Raw genomic sequence first — 20,223 nt, 5'->3', positions numbered from 1 at the left:
AAATTGAGTCAGCAATATACAATTTAAATTTCCAAGTAAACTTAAAAATGTTTCTCAACATTTAATCATAAAATATGTAAAACAAGAAAATACTAAACTAAAAACTAGGCTTGAATTTGAAATCAAATAATTTTTTCAATGTGAGAAAATGCAGGCAAATCCAAACTTAAAAATAATCCAAGCCCTGGCTGGGTGGCTCAGTTGGTTGGAGCATTGTCCTGTACCAAAAAAAAAAAAAAAAAAAAAAAAAAAAAAAATCCAGAGACAAATGATGGGCACTGTTTTGAAATCATTAAAAAGTGTTACGCTGAAAGCAACATTTGGATTTTTTTGGCCCCATTGACAGTGCTGTCTAATCTATGAGTTGGTGAATTAAATACTACATATAATGGTAACACAGTATTTTCCATTATATCATATTATATACTTTCAGAGCAAATTATGTATCCACAAATTATAAAAATAAATCTGTAGTTTAAAAACAAATAAAAAAATAATAATTTGTATTAAAAAATATGGCAAACTAGCCTGATAATCATGACCTTTTTTGGCTATGATTATATTGAGTTTTTAAGTTATCTATTCAATAAATTAAATCAAAAACCTTTGATCCACCAATGTTTTGGATGCCAAATTCTTCTGTCCTACTATATTACGAATAAATTTAAAAACCTGGGGGGAAAAATAAAACAATTAAGAATTATAAAAATGTATATATAAAGAAAACTAAATATGCAAATCAATTATAATATCTAAATTAAACTGGCCGTGGGCTAGATCTTTAGTGTTTGCCTTTTTATTATGTTAGCATCTGGTACAGAGGGTGTATGGGACTCTAATTACTGCTCACATCTGGCACCTAGGATATGGAAAATGTAAGTGTCTTCCTACTGGATTCCTTTCACATCTGCTCAAATAACTTATGCCCTCCATAAGACCCCAGTATTTCATTGACTCGACAGAGTATAGAATGACAGTGGTTGAAATGTTATTCATTTTGGGGGTAGGGTTAATCATATTCTAAACCTTTACAAATTCCGATTGAAATCATTTTCTGCTATGAAAATAAACACATCTACTTTCAACACTTTCTTTTTAAAAAGAAACCCAGAAAAAACGTAAAACTTTACCTCTTGTTGTAGATATGTAAGGAAGGCTGCTAAAATAAAGTTTTGGCAAGCCAAGTCCACAACACAGAAGAACAGCAGATCATAAATAAGAAGAGTGGCTTCATTTCCATAATACAGAACGCTGCTGAATGAATAACCGTCATCTATTAAAAAAAAACAATTTGTAAGATATAAATTAGAAATCGAAAAAGATCAGTCAAGGAACTCTGCTCATAAAATTCAGTTTTAACATCTGCATCAAGGGTTGGTAATTGCAAGCAGTGTAAGTTTATCATCAATACCTTTCAAAGACCACGTAATGAATTATCCCTTTCTAACAAAGGCTAAAGAATCATAGAGTTAAAAAAAACACAACAAAAGCAACAAGGACTATAATTTGTGTCTCAAATAGTCCTCTCAGGTTCTGCTCTGAAACCTCTTCTCACTTCACAAGGAAAGGTTTTTCCTTTTGGAGATGTAAATGCCCTTTTAAGATTCTGATGGAAGCTACAGACCTTTCACCAAAAGGAGAAACCGGTAAGTACACACATGCGAATCCCGCACACAACATCGGGGAGGTGCAGAGACCACTGACCTGCCCATGGCACCCAGTTAGGGGCTCTTACACAAGGGACACCTGGCGTGCTGGCAATGTTCTTCTTTGTGCAGGTGCTAGTTACAGGGCTCTATTCAGTTTGTGAAAGTTCCCTGGCCTTTATGTTATATCCCTACAAAGTGTGTGCGCGCGCGTGTGTGTGTGTGTGTGTGTGTGTGTGTGTGTGTGTGTGTGTGTGTGTGTGTGTGTGTGTGTGTGTGTGTGTGTGTGTGTGTGTGTGTGTGTGTGTGTGTGTGTGTGTGTGTGTACACAATTTACAAATCAGATCTGCTTAGGACTTTTTGATGACATCCATGTTCATTTCCTTCACAGTAGTTTCCAAATTGCTCTCAACATGTATCTCTATCAGAATACAGTGCTGAGCATGCACCCCAGAGGCATATTTTATCAATCACTACTATATATTATACATTAAAAAATATATAAATTAAAAATGGAATTGCAAATATACAAATAGACATTTTAATATTTTCTTCTCACATCTCCAAGGAGCATCCTGCACACCTCCTAAGGGACAAAAATTTAAAAAAAAACAAAACTTTTTTGGAAACTGCAGGCTAGAGTAAAACTCTGAGGGTATTAGACAAAGCCTTGGGGTTGGGTCTCTGCCTCTCTCTCCCTCAAGAACTCTCTTTCTGTGTCCACTTCATACGAGGCTTCAATCATAAAGCTCTTCAGTGCATAATGCCCTTCTCCCTCTGCACAAATGCCTTGCCTCTCTTTCCTTGACCCTCCTGCTTGACAACAGCAACTTATTTTTAAGACCCAGCTCAAACTTCTCTGGCTTCACCCTGTGTCTGGTTGGATTTTCTGCTTTCCCTGCTGTATCCAGTGTAAGCTGTGCCTGCGGACATCTATTCCAGCATCTCTCCACTTCCCCATTCACAGGCCGACCTTTCCTAGTCTACTAAAGAGGCTGCTCCAGGGAGAGACCACTGTTCTGCGTGTTCCGGGACTGGGACATGTGACACTCAGTGAGGCACGGGTGAGTGTAGCTGGGCCAGGACACTGGTTATTCACAGCCCTTCTTACCAAGCCAGACAGGAGTTCACCAGTCACATTAGAGTGGCACAGACAGTAATTTTTTTAATGTTAAGAAATATGTTTAGTCACTATTCCCATCACAAATTATCTGCAATCTTTAAGAATTTGGATAAAATGAAAATTAAATGTTTCAAACCAGTCACAAATGTTATTCTTCAAGTCTTTCATAAGTTTGCTACTGAATGGACATTCCAATAAAATCTGAATTTTATTTGTTTTACTATTTCTTCTATGTGCGCCACTGCTTTTGAAATTCAGTTTTTACTTTCTTGTAGAATAATTATGTTTTATGTATTTGTTTCTAGCTACATGGCATGATAAAATAGAAATGAGAAACTACTATAATTCCATGAAGTTAACTGAAACCGTTTCTTCTTTATATAAATTTATAAAATCAAAAGAAAAATTAATAACTACAACTTTTTCTTTCAAACTTTGAAAATAGTAATCAAGTTCTGCAAAGGCAGTTGAACGATACCATTATAAAAGATGCTTTTTTCCATTGGTTCCATGAATTCTATTCCAAGAATTTTTTCAAGAAGCAATTTATCTTTTATAAAGTAGTCCATGTCCTTATGAACCTAATACAAAAAAGTCACAGTCATTTAAAAAAATAGCATTGAAATAAATGTTTCCCAATTTTTTTTTATCAAAAGAAAACAATGAATAGTACACACAGAAAATCTGTTCTTCAAAAAGACTTAATTTACTCCATTAGGCTTTATAACAAAATTCCTTTTAGGAATAATTTTTAAATGCCCTTAGTAGTCATTAGGGCAAGATATACTGACAATTAATTTTTAAGAAGTTTTTCAGGAATACAACCATAGCATAACATATTTCTATAATGAATAATATAAAAGATTTTGGTAGCTGGCTAACAAAATTCCAGTATTGACATATAGACAATATGCTAACAGACATCTAAAATTTCATTTTAGTTTTACATAATCTAAATCTATATCCTTAAGCCACATTATTAATTTTAACAGCAAGGGGACTATCCTAAATCCACCACCTTGCTTAGCTAAAGAAATAACTGATATTCTTGGTTAACTTTTAAACTGCATTTTGATTCTAGCTTAAATATAAATGCTGACATACATACATGATCGATGAAAGAGCCAAGGAATTTATTCATAGTATTATATGCCTTTATACTCTGCTCAAAAGTACTTGCTGATGAACTCAATAGTCTAGCAGGGCCATTTTTCTAATGTGAAAAGAGACAAGAATAAATGCAAATGTCTTACCTTCTTGGTATTTAAACATAAAATACTGGCAAAATGTATCTTAATTATATTGTGTACAAACCCTTGTTAGCGTCTCATGAATTCTGTCATAGTGCTGTCTCATCTGGCTAGAAATTGCAATCTGGAAAGTCTGACCCTCTGTGTTGGGCACCAAACCTCTCTGGCTACACAAGTTTTCCTGAAAAGTTAAAGGATTTAAATCAAGATCAAGATTATGAAAATTTCTCCTGTTTTAAAAAAACACACAACTTTTTTCTTTTAGTTGGTATCACATATTACAAAACTCATGATGTGACCCAACCATAAAATTATTTTCGTTGCTACTTTATTAATGTTCAGGGTAATGAGTTGGTATCCTAGCAACTTTCAAAGTAATCAATGAGGATTTAAAAAGTATATTATTACAAATCCTAGATTAAGAAAAGTGAACCTATCCTTCAACTTAAAAAGATGTAAAGTACATTCCTACCGCTTCTCTTTTCAGATTCATATTCATTTCTTCCATGTTAGTATCTGCATGCCCGTGTACTGATCTACCATGAATGTAATATCCAAAACATTTGTGGGATAACAGAAACACTGATATCTATAAAAAGAAAAGAATAAGGAGCAATTAGCAACTCATCTGCAAAGCAGTGAAAATTAACTTTTCTTAAAATTGCTTCCTTTCAAAATAATGAGGGCGGAATTCTTGGAAAATATATAAAGAAGATAAGAAGGTAATAAAGGATAGTAAGGTTATTTTTAAAAAGTAGATGGAGAAGAGATTGAAGATATTTCTAAGAAAGGAAGAAATAGGGTTGATATATGAAAACTTTTCTCAGCTGGGTGAACTATTTGGTGGCATAAGGAATTCATAATTAAGAAACTGCAAATAAAAATGAAAAAATGAAGACAGAAAATATTAACTTGTAGCTCATTACAACTATCTCTGGAATTAACAACCAGTGGAAATTAGACTAAAAATCCAATTATACCAAATCACTTTTAAAGCCTCTCTTAATGTATTCATGACCTTTAAAAAGGGAAAAATAACAGTTGCAAGATAAAGTCAGAAAGTACTTACATTGCTCATAGAGCATAAATCCACAAACTGTCGAATTTTATCTTCTATAAATCTCTCATAAAAGACAGCAAAGAACACGATCTGAAACATTAAGCCACGTTCGTGCTTATTAGCTTTTAGGATTTAATTTTCTTTTATAGTCACAGTGTAGTATCTTAAGACAAAAGAAGTTCCAACCAAGAACACAGTGGCCCTAATGGTTCTTATGGGACAAAATCCTCCTCATTTCTGATTCTTCTGTCAGATGGGACCTGAGGCTGAGAAGATTTATTTTTAGCTTCAGGTATTTCAATAAATATTTTAAAGGAACATTCACAAGGAGTATTGGCAATCTGAGTGAGTTTTAATGATATTTAAGTAATTGTTAATAAGAGGTTATATTTCAGAGGAAAAAAGAGTATTAAAGGTAAATGAGCCAAACTGTAGTTATGCATACGCTAAACAAGGAGTCCATCATCTGACTAGAAAGCTGCCGACTTCGGAAGACTTCAGAACCCCCTATTGATAAGAATGTGTCTCTGAAATCAGAATGCCTGGGCTCCAGCTGCAGCTCTGCCAAGCTCTAACTGTATCGCTTCAGGCAACTATTTAACCTTTCTGTGCCTCAGGGACCTCATCTGTAAAATGAGGTTACTCATAGACCTATCGCTGAGGGCTACTATAAAAATTTAAAAAGTTAACATGCACAATGCAATTAACACAGTGCCTGGATTATAACATTATGTAAGAATTAGTTATTAGCTATCATTGGTCTTATTGTCAGTTATCAGAATGTGGTCAATATTGGAGGATAATCAGTATGTAAACAGTTATAAATATAGAGAGGCAGTATTGCTTAAAAGTATAATCCCTTGCCCTGACCGGTTTGGCTCAGTGGATAGAGCGTCGGCCTGCGGACTGAAGGGTCCCAGGTTCGATTCTGGTCAAGGGCATGTACCTTGGTTGCGGGCACATCCCCAGTTGGGGGTGTGCAGGAGGCGGCTGGTCGATGTTTCTCTCTCATCGATGTTTCTAACTCTCTATCTCTCTCCCTTCCTCTCTGTAAAAAAAAAATAATAATAATAAAAAGTATAATCTCTTGTTACCTGTATCATTCCAATCACTAGCCAGAGAGCGGAAGACACTGCATATCTCAAAATGCGACTATAAGGAGCTATGTAGCTGGATGGGTCTCTGGAAAGACTAGAGGATGAATCCATTAATGCTAAGTTCTTAAATCCCACAACCTGTAGTGAAAAGGAAAAATAGTAATTTAAACAGACAAGAATGAAGGAAACTTCTCTAGTTTAAAAATTAAATACTCCTCCCTACTTACCTTAAAAAATGAAAATATTCAAGTTCAAACAAACAGTAGAAAATCTAGATAAAAACAATTATCTGGTATTTTTAATTACAAAACACTTAACATAAAATAGTTCATCTGGTATTTTCTTCAATACAAATAAAGGCCAAATATAACCCTATTATCATGTACACTGAAAAAGCTCAAAAATTTGTCAGAAGAATAAAACTTTCTTCAGTAAACTACCAATGAAAAACCAACATTTCATGAGATTTTAACATACACCAGACACCATGCAAAATTCTTTTTATGGTAAAGAAATCTACATGACTATTGAATCCAGTGTTTTCTCAACTTACTTGGATAGAAACTTCTTTCTCATGTAATGCCCTTTAAAGCTTTGAAAAACACTACTATAAATAATTGAGATAGTGTTCGTATGTCCTAGGGACACACATATTCTCCTAGCTTTAGAAAAGGAAAGAAAGAAGAAAGGAGGGAAAGAAGGTAAAGGGAAGGAAGGCAGACAGACAGAAGATTAATGATTCCTGAGGAAATCTGTTACCTGTATAAATAGTTTCCATATTTCAGTCCCATATTCAGTATTGAATACTTACTTTAATAATTCCAACCAGACCCATGAAATAGCTTTAAAGGGCACTGACCCATTCATTGTGTCTCGTTCAGCTCTTAACACAGAACACAGTTCATAGTAGGTGTTCAATAATAACTTGTTGGAAAATTTCAACCTTATAATAGTGGTTCTAATACAGGAGTAAGAATATGAATCACGGAGCGAAGGGACTTTTTCAAAGTACAGATACCTGGGCCTACCTCAGAGCTATTGGATCAAATATAGTCTCTAGGGGACGAGGCAAGGCATAGGTATTTGGTTAGTAAAAGCTTTCCCAGGGGATTCTGCTATAAGCCAATGGTTTAAAAGCTACTCCTTACCCAGAGCAATCAAATTTCAGAGAGACAGCCGTAACCGGTTTGGCTCAGTGGATGGAGCGTCGGCCTGCGGACTGAAGGGTCCCAGGTTCAATTCCGGTCAAGGGCATGTACCTTGGTTGCAGGCACATCCCCAGTAGGAGTTGTGCAGGAGGCAGCTGATCGATGTTTCTAACTCTCTATCTCTCTCCCTTCCTCTCTGTAAAAAATCAATAAAATATATTTTAAAAAAAATTCAGAGAGACAAAAAACAGAGTGGTGGTTTTCAGGGGCTGGAGAGGGCGAATGGGGAGTTACTAGTTAAATGGGCACAGTTTTAGTTCTGCAATATGAAAAGAGTTCTAGAAATTGTTTGCTCAACAATGTGAATGTACTTATTATTGAACTGTATACTTAAAAATGGTTGATGATAAATTTCACATTATGTATATTTTACCATGATTTTTGAAAGCCACTCCTGTGGTTTTTTGTTTGTTTTTTAATTTAATTCTCACCCAAAGAGTGAGGATACGTTTTCCATTGATTTTTAGGGAGTGGAAGGAAGGGGAAAGGGGACAGACAGAAAAACACTGAGGTGAGGAAGATACATCAATTGGTTGCCTCCCACTCGTGGCCCAACTCCACTAGTGGCCTGACTGGAGATGGGGTTTAAACCTGCAGCTGAGGCATGTGCCCTGCACCACAACCCCTCTGTCCAGGGCCGACACTCTAAGCACTGAGCCAAGCCGGCCAGGGCAAAGCCACTCCTTTTTTTAATCGTTTGAACAATATTTCCATCTTTAGAAAACTCTTCTGCTCACATGAAAACTTAGCTGGAATTAAATTAAATGAACATTTATGTGGTGCCCACAAGTTGCATACAATTATGTCAAATAGTTTATACCTCCAAAAAGAAGAGGACAGTAAGTACTTGAAAAAGTGGATTGATTTTTCTCACAGTCTGAATTTCATTCCATTCATTTGCTACAAAATATGTTCTCCATATGCTTACGGGAACGGTAGCACTCCTCACACCACCCTCACCTGGTCAGGGAGATAAAATGAGTGAAGGGGTTACTTCATCTTTGTTCTGCAAGGATAGCTAACAAGAGAATTTTGGCACAAATGGTTACGTGTTACCTTCAACAGCTTTAAGAACCTTCCCTTTAGGCCGCTCCCAATCGATAAAGAATATATCAATGGTAACCTGGGATACGAGCTTATGCAAAAACTGCAGAGCCTGAGGATGACAAACAAAACACCTAAAAGCATCCACATTAAACCTACTTATAAAACCAATACTAATTATTTTCTGTGTGTTTGTTTTTTTGTTAATCCTCGCCCGAGGATATTTTTTCCATTGATTTTTTTAGCGGGAGAGGGAGAGGGAGATGGAGAGATGAATGTAAGAGAGACACATCAATCATTTGCTTCCCATACACGCAACCGGGCCGGGGATCCAACCTGCAACCCAGGTACGTGCCCTTGTCCGGGAATCAAACCCATGACCCTTCCGTACACGGGTTGACACTCTAACCACTTAGCAACACCAGCCAGGGCACCGATACTAATTCATTAGAAGCAAATATACTGCAATCCTAAGAACATATAATTTTCATAAGTGACAAAGTTGTAATACCATCAGAAGTCACTAGAAGTTCATAAAGTAACATGGAACCACCTAATTCACAGAAATTTTATACACATATTATTTCGTCTTCCCTTCTTCCATCTTTGTTTGCAATAAGAGTATGAAAAAAGGAGATACACTGCCTCTCCTATACATGGGCCTTGCGTAATTGGCTCTCTTTTCCAAGGTTTCCAGAAATAGACTTTGTTTTCTAGATAATCTGACTTCTTTATAAGTGAAGATATTTTCCCACTGTAATTTGCTTGTTCTAATTAAAGTGTTCAGATATTTTCATAGTCCTTTTTTTTTCTCTATTTCTTGTATTGAGATTTCTGATTTTAAAAAAATGTGTGGCTGAGACACATATTTTTCATTTATAGAAAGTAATATGTTTAAAATGAGGCATTCTTCCTAGTTGATGTGTTATTAATTAAAGGATAAAAATCTAAGTATGGGATGATTCCTCTCCTCAGGGAGGTCACAGTAAGTGGGAAAAGCAGTTACTAATCACCGTACAACGAGATGAGATCTACCACAGAGGCATGCAAAGAGCTTCACATACATTGACAAACAATGACCTGAGGAGAAGGGATGCTACAGGAAGAGGAGGAAAGGACTACAGAGACAGAAAACAAATTCTAAGATTTCAGTACCTTTTACTTTGAATTTACAGAAACAAAATTCATGCCTGAAGGCATTTTGTCCCTGTTGTGAGTGCATCATCAGACTTTAAAGAAGAAAGTCATAAAATGAAATATTATTTTATCAAATTAGCTACAACTCATTTAATTCAAACATATTTATGGCTCCCTAGAAAGTTACTCAAACCAGATTTTCAAAATGAGCTATTATCCATAAAAGTAGTATAGCCCTAACCAGTTTGGCTCAATGGATAGTGTGTCAGCCTGCAGACTAAAGGGTCCCAGGTTCTATTCTGGTCAAGGGCACATGCCTGGGTTGCGAGCTCAATCCCCAGTAGAGGGCGGGCAGGAGGCAGCCAATCAATGATCCTCTCATCATTGATGTTCCTATCTCTCTCTCTCCCTCTCCCTTCCTCTCTGAAATTAATAAAAATACATTTTTAAAAAAAAGTAGACTTCCTGTGTAAAACAGTAACTCATGCTTTCTTTCAAAATCAAACTAAATTCCAAAGATTTTGAAAGTACAGTCAAACCTCGGTTCTCGGAGTAAATATTCATCTTGAACAATCGGTTCTCGACCAAGTTGTTTTAAAAAAAAAGTCTCAGTTGTTGAACAAAACTTCTGTTCTCTACCTGTAAACCCTTTCATGTTGATACCTGTAAGGGTTCACACGTCTCCCAGGTGACAAAGGCGAGAATGCACGAATATGAGTCCATTTACCACTAAACCTTCCCTTGTTAACATCTCAGGAAATTGTGCTGTGAATATTTCAGTGGGGCATTTTGGGGTTTTTTTTTGCTTTTGTTGCTGCTTATTATTATTAAATACATACAGTAAGTCATCATGGGTCCTAAAAAGTTTAGTGACAACAGCAAAGTGAAAAGGAAAGCTGTGAGAATAATGATGGAGCTTAAAAAAGAAATAATTGCAAAGTATGATAGAACTGTTTTGCATGTCTGATCTGGCTACCGACTATGGCATGGTGAAATTCATGATTAGCACAATTATAAAACATAAAGAGGCCATTAAGAATGCTGATGTCTCTAAGGGTGTGAAAGTGCTCACAAAACAAAGATCACAGGCAACTGAAAAAGGTTAAAACGTGGAATTATTTGGGAAACTGGAATGGATTAATTTAATCTATATTCTTTCTAATGGAAAAAAATGATTCCGTTTTCAATCAAATCGCTCCTTGAACAGCCTTCTGAAATGAATGAAGCTTGAGAACCACGGCTCCACTGTACTTTAATTTTAAAGACTTACAAGTGTATTAGCAGACCTTTTACATTTTTTACCCTGTCCTTTGAAACATACCTTCAGAGCAAAAGCACATCCCACAAAAGTACCAAAACGTTCTTCCTGAGTCGGTGTTGGTAGAAACACAGAGACAGCCTTCTGTGCCTGTGACAAAAATTACACCAGTAAATACAAGCACAGACGGCTTTTACTAAGCATACTTTCTAACCCGAAGAAAGCATAAGGAGGAAGGCGGTAATGCTCGCAATAAACACAGCATACTCAGTGCTTGTAATCAGAAATCCTCCCAAATAAAAATAGCTCCTTTAGAACGAGCACTTACCAGTCAGTCATTGGCATTCAGGTTAAATTCAGCAACTCACTTACTTTGAAGAAAATAAGCCAATAAAGACCCGTTGCCACAGTGATGATAACAAATACATTGGTCAGATCACCAGCGTAGTACACCATGAATCTCATAACTGTCTGCAATTTAAAAAGAATGACAGCTATTATAGACTCAGTGCAGTTATACTACCACTTTGAATAACATATTCTGTACCAGTTTCTCAAGCTGGCAGCCTTGTTGCATGTATGCATGGATCAGTTAGCAAGACCAGCTGCGGCCACTCCTAGATACCCTTGGGTCCTTACCTTTGGTCCCATTCCCGATAGCCCATTTTATTCCACCCTCCTCCTCTTTCACCACCTGAGGCAGAACCGCTTCCTAATTTTCTCCCAGTTTGGAGCCCTTCTCCTCGTCTATCCTCCACACGACCGCCAGAGTCAGCTTCCTCAAGTGCAAATTGGACCGACTGTCACTCTTCACCAGTGACTCTTCACTGCAATATAAATTCCTAACCTACAAGGTCCTTCACAACCTAGACCCAAACGAACTTTTTTAGCTCCATCTGCCAGTGCTGGCCGTTTAATGATTTGCCACCCCACACTTTCATCTCAGATATTTTGTGGAATGAAATGGGTACTGTTTCATCACAAATTCTTCCCTTATTCTCTCTGGTAAACTCTGCGAGCTCTGAGGGCAGAGGCCATGTCTGTCCTTGCTCACTGCCACTTGCCCTCGCACCTGGTAGAGGGCCAGGCACCCAGCAGTGGCCCCGGTGACGGCTTGTGGAAATCACAGATAAAAATACTCCAGCTTACACCCCACCTCTCTGGGAAGCCTTTCCTGACCATCCCAAATGTAAGTCAAAGCCCCTCCCCTGGTCCCTTGGCCTGTTTGCTTTGGAGTCACAAAGATATCCCAGCACAAACAAGTTACTACGTTGCTTTTTTATGTTCTTAATCAGCTAGATGGAAGTACCACCTATTACTGAGTTGCTATAAAAATTAAGTGAGTATACAATTCATTTAATGTCTGCCAAAATTTCCTCTGTGGAAAATGGGAATAGTCATACCCAACTTCATACAGCTATTGTGAGGATTAAATGAATTATACATGTAAAGTTTAAAAAAGTGCCTGGCACATGGTAAATATTCAATAAATGATAGACAAAAATTAAAACAAAATCTATTTTAAAAAAGAACCAAAACTGCAAAGTTAAAAGAATAAAACATGGGAGAAAATATTTTTGAACTTGAGATGGGAAAGGCTTTCTTAAGCAAGATCTTAAAAGCAAAATATATTGTAATATGAAAAACTATTCAGATGTGACAATATCAAATTAAGAGTTTCTGTTAAACACAGGAACACATAGATAAATAACAGATGGGTTATTTCTTCTCCAATAACACTTGGAGAAGAAATTTCAACATGAAAAACCAAAAGGCGTTTCATATTTAGAAAATACAAAAAACAACCACCCACCTTTAAATAAATAAGAACAATTGCAAGTCTAGTAGAAAAACGGGAAAACCCAAATGATTCATGAAGCATGTGAAGAGTAATCAGAGAAATAAAAATTGAATCAACAATGACATACTCCTTACACCCCCAGGTTGGCAAGGAATGGAAAGGCTGGAAAAATACCAAGTGCTGGCGAGGACGTGAGGAGGCAACAGCAGCGCTGAGGGGGGATGCAGACTGGAGTGCAGCAACGTGGGAGGGGAAGGAGGTATGCTTCTACCCAGAGAAACTCCAGGCAGACTTTTTACTCATCCACTAGCTGTGTCTTATCAGAAGAACATACAATGGTCAAAGATAAAAAAGTACTTAAGACCTCCTGAGACCATACCTGTAGGTCAATCATAGGACTCCCAATGCGCCTCTTCCACCCCGCCGTCTTCAAAAGAGATGTTAAAACAGCGAGCCCACCCAACACACCCAAAGCAATCTAAGGACAGAAAAGACAGTTTAGGGATTTATGTAATTTCCCTCATCAGTGTTCAAAAAGAACACTATAAAGTCTAAAAGTACTAAAAAAATGGTGGTGGATGGTATGTTCCAAGAACATAGGAGCCAAATTGAAGGCAGGCAGGGCTGAGAGACCCCCCCCCCCCCCCCCCAGTGGCCACATCTGGAACAAATTGAGCAAGAAAATAGTGATGGACTACAATCACAAGAATAAATAGGTATCCACTAGTCCTTACTGATTTAAATAAATAAATAAATGTGGGCAAAAGAACAGCTCGTCTTTATAGGATTTCAATTGACAAATATAGAAGAAACGACGGAAACAGAAAATCATCACACAGATACCACAGTAATACTTTTTTACAGGCAAGAATTGTCAATAGATGCTAAAATTAGAGGTCAAAAGAATAATAACTGTGATATCTGCATAATCTCAAATTATCTCTCCCCAAGATATTTATTAGTTACAAATGGTAAAATACAGTAGAGAACTCTGCAGATAATCATCTTAGTCATATGATCAAAGTTAATGTCAATAATAAGACATATGCACATCAAATATTTTCTGACATGATTCACTGAGAAGGGCATAGCATCATTTCTGTAGTATCTGTTCTAAAACTACATTTAATCATGGGAAGATATCAGATAAGCCCAATTAAGAGCCATAATAATTCAAAAATGGTAGGGTCAGGCATTAAAGACAAAGAACAACTAAAGAACTGTCACAGATCAAAGGAGAAGATGGATAAAACAATGTGCAACCCTGGAATGCATCCTAAACAAAAAAAGAATAGTAAAAAAAATGTGAAATTCAAAGATTAGTTAATAGGCTCCTATCAATATTAATTTCCTGGTTATGATCGCTGTACTAGAGTTATGTAAGATGTTCATATTAAGGGGAGGCTAGGTGAAGGATATAATTCTAACCTATTTTGACAACTTTCCTGTCCATCTAAATTTTTTTATCTACAAAATATACTGTAAATATTTCAACAGGTTAGAATAAACTCACATCTGTCTGGATACGCGCTTCTTCTTGATTCATTTCATATTCGACAGAGAAAGAAACCTGATATTTAAAATAAAGCAAATTAGCCATACTGAAATTATATAACACAAATCTACTTTTACTATAAAAATACATTTGTAGCTGGATTTTACCATAAATGCCATATTTTTTAATTATCAGTACTTACTAGAGTTGACCCTAACTTATACATAAATGGATATGCTTTGGGGAATTATTCATGCTGCTTAAATATTCCTTTTGGACACACATTCAGGAAAGGGGGTTTCATTAGAAGCTAGGTTAGTTCATTAACAGCAGTCAGTCCAAACTAATCGTATTTCATTTTCTGATAGGTTTCTGTAACTGAGAAATGTGACAGAACTTACAGTATCAAGAATTTAGCAACTGGCTAAACAATCACATCCTAAGCAGGCAGATGAAACAAAGGGTTGAACAAGAATCTTAGGGATACCTCTGCATTAAGGGACAGGAAGAGAAAGAAGAACCGGTAAAAGATAAGAGAAACAGTATTGTGAGAGATAGGAGAGGCAAGATACGTAAGTCTTACCATGGTCAGGGAGTTTCAGGAACAAGAGTTCAGTGTCAAATGTCTAAGTGTCAAGTTAAAGAAATAAAGCCATTGTATGTGAAATTCATTGCAGACCTTCATGGAAAGAGTTTTTTCAAAGGATCAAAATGGCCCATTTGTTTATTTTTTCCTTTGTTTCTCTTGCTATAGGCAATGTATTGGGTGAAAATTCTGCTATGTGAGATGTCTGATATTTTTCTGCCTATATTTTCTTCTAGGATTTTTATGGTTGCTCGACTTACATTTAAGTCTTTAATCCATTTTGAGTTTATTCTTGTGTATGGTGTAAGTTGGTGGTCTAGTTTCATTTTTTTGCGTGTACCTGTCCAATTTATTGAAGAGACTGTCTTTACTCTATTGTATGCTCTTGCCTCTATTGTCAAGTGCTGAGCATAATGGTTTGGGTTGATTTCTGGGTTCTCTGATCTACATGCCTGTTCTCATGTTGTTTTTATTAGAGTGGCTTGCAAATGATGAAAGAGTAAATGGTTGGAAAATCAAGGAAAGATATACAATAGCAAGCTGAAAAGCTAACAAAATTAAGGAAGCCTTTTATTGTTTTGTGTATTTTAGTTTGCTTTTAAGATGGGGCAACCTGAAAGGTGTTATAAGCAAAAGAAAGGGACTAACAGAAGCTGTTTGAATAAGGGGCTGGGGTGAAACAGAACACTGGAGAAAGCCTGTAAACAAATACAAGTACATTAGCTGAAGAAAGGAGGAAGGATCTTTTCTTTTTCCCTTAGAAATAGGAATGAGAGACAGGAAGGACAAGGAAACACTGGAGTATTAAAGAGGAAATTCATACTGAATAGTCTCGATCCTCATAAAATATGAGGGAAGGTTATTTGCTGTTGGTGAGAGCAGAGATGTAGCTGAATGCTGAAAACTAATGTAGAATTTTTTAACAGCTGTCATAAGAAGTTAAGAAATGATGAAAGAACTGTATATTCTACAATTAGAATGAATTTGAGGTGGACTTTGTCAGTACAGTTTTGATTCTCTCAACTCTCTTACTTCCCCATTTGTCAAGACTTAGTTTGGAATATTTTAGACAAGAAAAGTATGTGAAGAAAAGATCCCAAAATGTTTTATGTTAAAATAAATATACTCATACTCTTGGTTACCCAAGAATTATCACTCCAGGAAATTCTAAACCGAGCAGTCTTTTGTTACTAAGCATGCTTCTGGATTTTCTCCTTCTCTTATTACAGTGTATGTAAGCCAAGACAATGAAAACGGATTTTAACATTGGATTAGGTAATACAAATGAGGAAGTAAATCTTTTAGAGAAAAGCTATGTTATGTGCCTTCTTTTTGCTTAATGAAAGCCTAAATCCAATAGTACCTGAGTACAAGTACCAGCACAACAGGGAGGCCAAAAGCACTGGCTGAAGAAGCTAGAACATTACAATTCAGAAAAGTAAAACAGTGGAAATTAAAAGCTACTCGTGAGTCTTGGAGGTAAGAGATGCTTCTCCCCCCATTTTTCATGTTTTTAGAGAGGCAAGGGGATGACCACGTAACCTCTCTGAGGAAAAAGCAGAGAAGGATCACCTTTGGCTTGAGTCTCCATCCTCTCTCACTTACCCCTCTTCAAAGCAGAAATGCCTTATCTACTGGAGAGGAGGCACTGAGCATGGATGGCCCAGCCTTTTCCAGGCTCATTCTCTCTGGTGTAGCCTGTTGTCAGGGTGTACACGGTCTCTCTCCCATCTACAGACCCTGCCAAGCAGGGGAGGCCCTTAGTTCCGCGGCGAAATTTAATTGAGTTGGGGAAGTAGTAGGAAGCCAACTTGGCTGCAGGTCCAAGCTGCATTCTCTAGTTCATTTGAGCACTAGGGATAAAGTTGATCACTGGAATCTCTTTCTGCCCGTTGAAGTGTGTCTTCAAGTGGGCAAGACTACCCACTGTAAAGTCTGAGTTCCTGGTTTAATTGGAAAAGAAGACAGAATCTTTTATTTTATTAATTTTTGATTTTGAGAGAAACATCGATTTGTTGTTCCACTTATTTATGCCTCCACTGGCTGGTTTTTGTAGGCCGGGGCAAGGAGAAGACGAAATCTTAACAGCAGCAAGGTGGCCAAAGAGAATGAGCAGCAGACTCCGCATCTCAGCCTGCCTCAATATCCTGACAGGGATGCCCAGCTGGTGGTGTCAATGTCTACAAAAACCTTAGTCTTGCCTTTTTAATACTCAGGATCCATAAGAACTCACCTTGGACCATCATTAGTAAAAACCAATTAACACTTGACTATATAAAGAGCAGTGTTTATGTAAAACTTGAAAAAGGACTAACTGTCCTTTGACTGTAATGTGAACTGTATCCCATATGAATGCATATAGAGGCACTGATTCGTAAAGAATTCACCTTCACAAGCTGGCTGGTGGGATCTTTGACATCAATGTCACTGTAGCCAATGGTAATTAAGGGAGGGTAGATGTTTCCTTTTTTTGTGTTGGGTACAAGGTGGATGCTGTTTAAAAGAAAATACATTTCTCGTTATAAGTACATCTAGGCCCTTAAACATATATTTGACTTATCATTTATCGTTTCTTTTGAACTTAACATGGACAATTTTGGTAATCTCAGAACCAACCAGTTAATAAAGACTAGGGAAAATTAAACATAAACTAGTAGTAATAACACAAGCTATCATAAGTAGTTAAAACTTTAATATGAAAATAAACCCTCTGAACCCTGGGCAGTGTGGCTAAGTTGGTTGGAGCGTTGTCCTGTACTGGTATACCAGAAGGTCGCGCATTTGATTCCTGGTCAGGGCACATACCTAGGCTGCAGGTTCTATCCCCGGTCAGAGCATTACAGGAGGCAACTGATTGATGTATCTCTCTCACATCAATGTTTCTCCCTTCCTCCCTCCCTCCCTCTCTTTTTCCCTCTCTAAAATTAAAGAAAGAAATAAACCCTCTGAGACAAATTAGAAACTCTTCTTGATATAGGTCCTATGAAATTTACAAATAAAATCACTGAAATATTGTGAACCATTTTTGAGAAATATTCAAATAAGTGGTACATAAGCCCTAGAGAAAGGTGGATAAATCCTAATGTTCAATGAATTCTTAACAAAACAACATATCAGCTCTAGTACTGTTTATGGCACATAGTAGGGTACATTTTGCTGAATTCAATGCATCAGTAATATACAGCTTGTAAACTCAAAAAGGAAACTGCCAAGCTCCAGGGGCCAGCATGGTTTTACTAAAATCAAATCAAGCCTAACTAGGTTTGATTTCATTTTTACTAGGGATACATTAGGAGGTTGAGGGAATACTAAAAACACTGTATATTTAGATTTCAGAGAGATACAAGACAAAGTTTCTGTACTGCCTATCTCATAAGATTGCTATGAAAATCAAAATAAAATAGCAGTGAAAAAAATAATATATACTGAAGTGCAGACTAATGTAAGATGATAGTGCTGATTTTCATCAGCGTATTTAGGAACGCATCATAAAATATTGGAATGGAAAAGGTGTTTAAGGTCTTCGAGACAGTAATCTCACACTGGAAAAGCGGGAAATGAGGGCTGCATGGTGAAGTAATTGGGTCGTCCTAAAAGTAGCCAAAAAAGGGGGATGAAGATATGCCTACTGCCATCACCTGGCAGGCTCTTTCTAACATACCCATTTCAGCCCACTAATACCCACCCTGCCCTCCACCTCTCCACCCACTCTCATTCAGCAGGTCTAGAGGGAGGCCTTACAGAACGTGAATTCTGATAAAGCTCTACGAGCTCTTGTGGTCATCCTCCTCTTGGCTCCTCGCCTCTGTTGGCCTAAACCAATCTACTGCACAGATATCTAAAATAACCTTAGGTCTTGTTTCAGTTCAGTTGTCCTTATAGTTTTCATTTGATAACTACTGGTAAACATGTTCTTTTATGACATTTTGCTTTATGCTTCAAGCCTAATTTAGTGCATCAGACATTTGTTTACCTCAGTGATATCCGTGTAGCAATTCGAATTAATCTTGGCTGACTTCCTAAGTCATTTTCTCGTCCACTTAGTGCATCCACTAAGAAAATGCGCCGAGTCAGAAGCCACTTGCCAGAGTTACTGTCTTTTATTATAAAGAGAAAAAAAAAATGGCATTAAAAAAGTACCTTCAAATGGTTCCAGATCTGCCCCGCTGGTGAGGCGCAACGGTTGAGTTTTGACCCAGGAACCAAGAGGTTGCTGGTTTGATTCCCGGTCAGGGCACATGCCTAGGTTGCGAGCTCAATCCCCACTGGAGGGCGTGCAGGAGGCAGCCGATCAATGATTCTCTCTCATCATTGATGTTTCTCTCTCTCTCTCTCTCTCTCTCTCTCTCCCTTCTCTCTGAAATCAATAAAAAATGTTTTTAAAAAATTGCCATCTTTAAAAAGATGGCTCTCAAGGAGAAGCTTACTGAATAAATTTAACACACAAAGTTAGTACATTTTGTTTTAGATAAAATTGTTGCAAACACACACACAAAACACACCTATTGTAAGAAATTCCTACTAGATTTTTCTACCTCATTTGAATGTTTTCTGATTGTTTGGACTTTTCATCAGTTTGGAAGAACTGTCCCTGCAAATTACCTGAATAAGCAGAATTTTATAATATGGGAAACAATGAAAGAAATGAATTTGTCCCAAAAGCAGCTTCAGGACACCTTGAAGAAGCCCAGTTCTATTACCTTTTTCTCAGGACACACTTTTAGCAATAATATAATTTCTTAACAATAAGCCTGACACATTTTGTAAAATTTTCTAAATATACCAGCAATCTAATTGTTTCACTTTTTAGCATGCTATGTCAAACCAAAAAATAAGAGAGAACCTATGACCTTTCTTATAATTCGTGGTATATTAAGTTATCAGGTTGGTTGACCTATTTATTGAGTTCAGCTCAGAGAAAGAATGGTATAAATGGATGTCTTACCTTGGTTCACAAATATTTTATTGTGTTGAAGATTTAGGTTTAACACAGGCAGAGCCCAAATATATTGGTGTTGATTTTCATCGGTATATTCAAGGTATAAATCATAAAATATAGGAGTGGGAAAGTCAGTTAAGATCTTAGAGACAGGAATCACACACTGGAAAATAAAAATAAAAGCATCCAAACTGAATATTACAAAGCATATTTATTATCTTTAAAAGACTGGTTTTTAAAAAATTTTTATAAAATAAAGTATATTTAAATTACCTTGTCTATGTGCATTTCCTTGTGCCTTCCAAAACATGAAGATATAAATATGATTTTTTAAAAATAAGGGCCAAAAAACCCCACAAAACTAACAGTAAAGAACTGCCTGGCTCTTGTCCTACAACCCAGCTATAGAGGATATGCCTTCATTCTCAACATTAAAGGTACAGCAGAGAAAAGGGATGAGGTCCTGATTCTTTTTCCTGATGTGCAATGCTGTCTGTGATTTGGCTCCCCTTAACAAAGCCAGGCTCATTTCTCACTGCTCCCTACCAGTTTCTAGTCCATTCATACTAATCAGCTTGC

The 20,223-nt window shown here is 36.9% G+C and overlaps 1 protein-coding gene across 1 annotated transcript in view; it reads right to left on the bottom strand.

Annotated features, from left to right (window-relative positions):
- Positions 1-263: 263 nt before the first annotated feature.
- The window catches only part of TMEM67 (transmembrane protein 67), a 43,924-nt gene continuing 23,964 nt past the window's right edge, over positions 264-20,223 (bottom strand). The window contains exons 11-27 of the mRNA XM_005879311.2: positions 19,651-19,807; positions 18,679-18,802; positions 17,093-17,198; positions 14,138-14,194; positions 13,004-13,102; positions 11,196-11,294; positions 10,887-10,973; positions 8,441-8,540; positions 8,205-8,344; positions 6,174-6,314; positions 5,089-5,169; positions 4,492-4,608; positions 4,084-4,200; positions 3,878-3,982; positions 3,248-3,350; positions 1,131-1,273; positions 264-672 (exon numbers count right to left, since the gene is read on the bottom strand). Coding sequence (XP_005879373.1) covers positions 592-672; positions 1,131-1,273; positions 3,248-3,350; positions 3,878-3,982; positions 4,084-4,200; positions 4,492-4,608; positions 5,089-5,169; positions 6,174-6,314; positions 8,205-8,344; positions 8,441-8,540; positions 10,887-10,973; positions 11,196-11,294; positions 13,004-13,102; positions 14,138-14,194; positions 17,093-17,198; positions 18,679-18,802; positions 19,651-19,807 — 1,857 coding nt within the window. The 3' untranslated portion in view covers positions 264-591. The remainder of the gene's footprint in view (positions 673-1,130; positions 1,274-3,247; positions 3,351-3,877; positions 3,983-4,083; positions 4,201-4,491; positions 4,609-5,088; positions 5,170-6,173; positions 6,315-8,204; positions 8,345-8,440; positions 8,541-10,886; positions 10,974-11,195; positions 11,295-13,003; positions 13,103-14,137; positions 14,195-17,092; positions 17,199-18,678; positions 18,803-19,650; positions 19,808-20,223) is intronic.

Source organism: Myotis brandtii, unplaced genomic scaffold (assembly GCF_000412655.1).
Source record: "Myotis brandtii unplaced genomic scaffold, ASM41265v1 scaffold59, whole genome shotgun sequence".
NCBI classification, from domain to species: domain Eukaryota; kingdom Metazoa; phylum Chordata; class Mammalia; order Chiroptera; family Vespertilionidae; genus Myotis; species Myotis brandtii.
The sequence above is the reverse complement of the archived record's forward strand: the minus strand, read 5'-3'. Positions and strand labels throughout refer to the sequence as shown.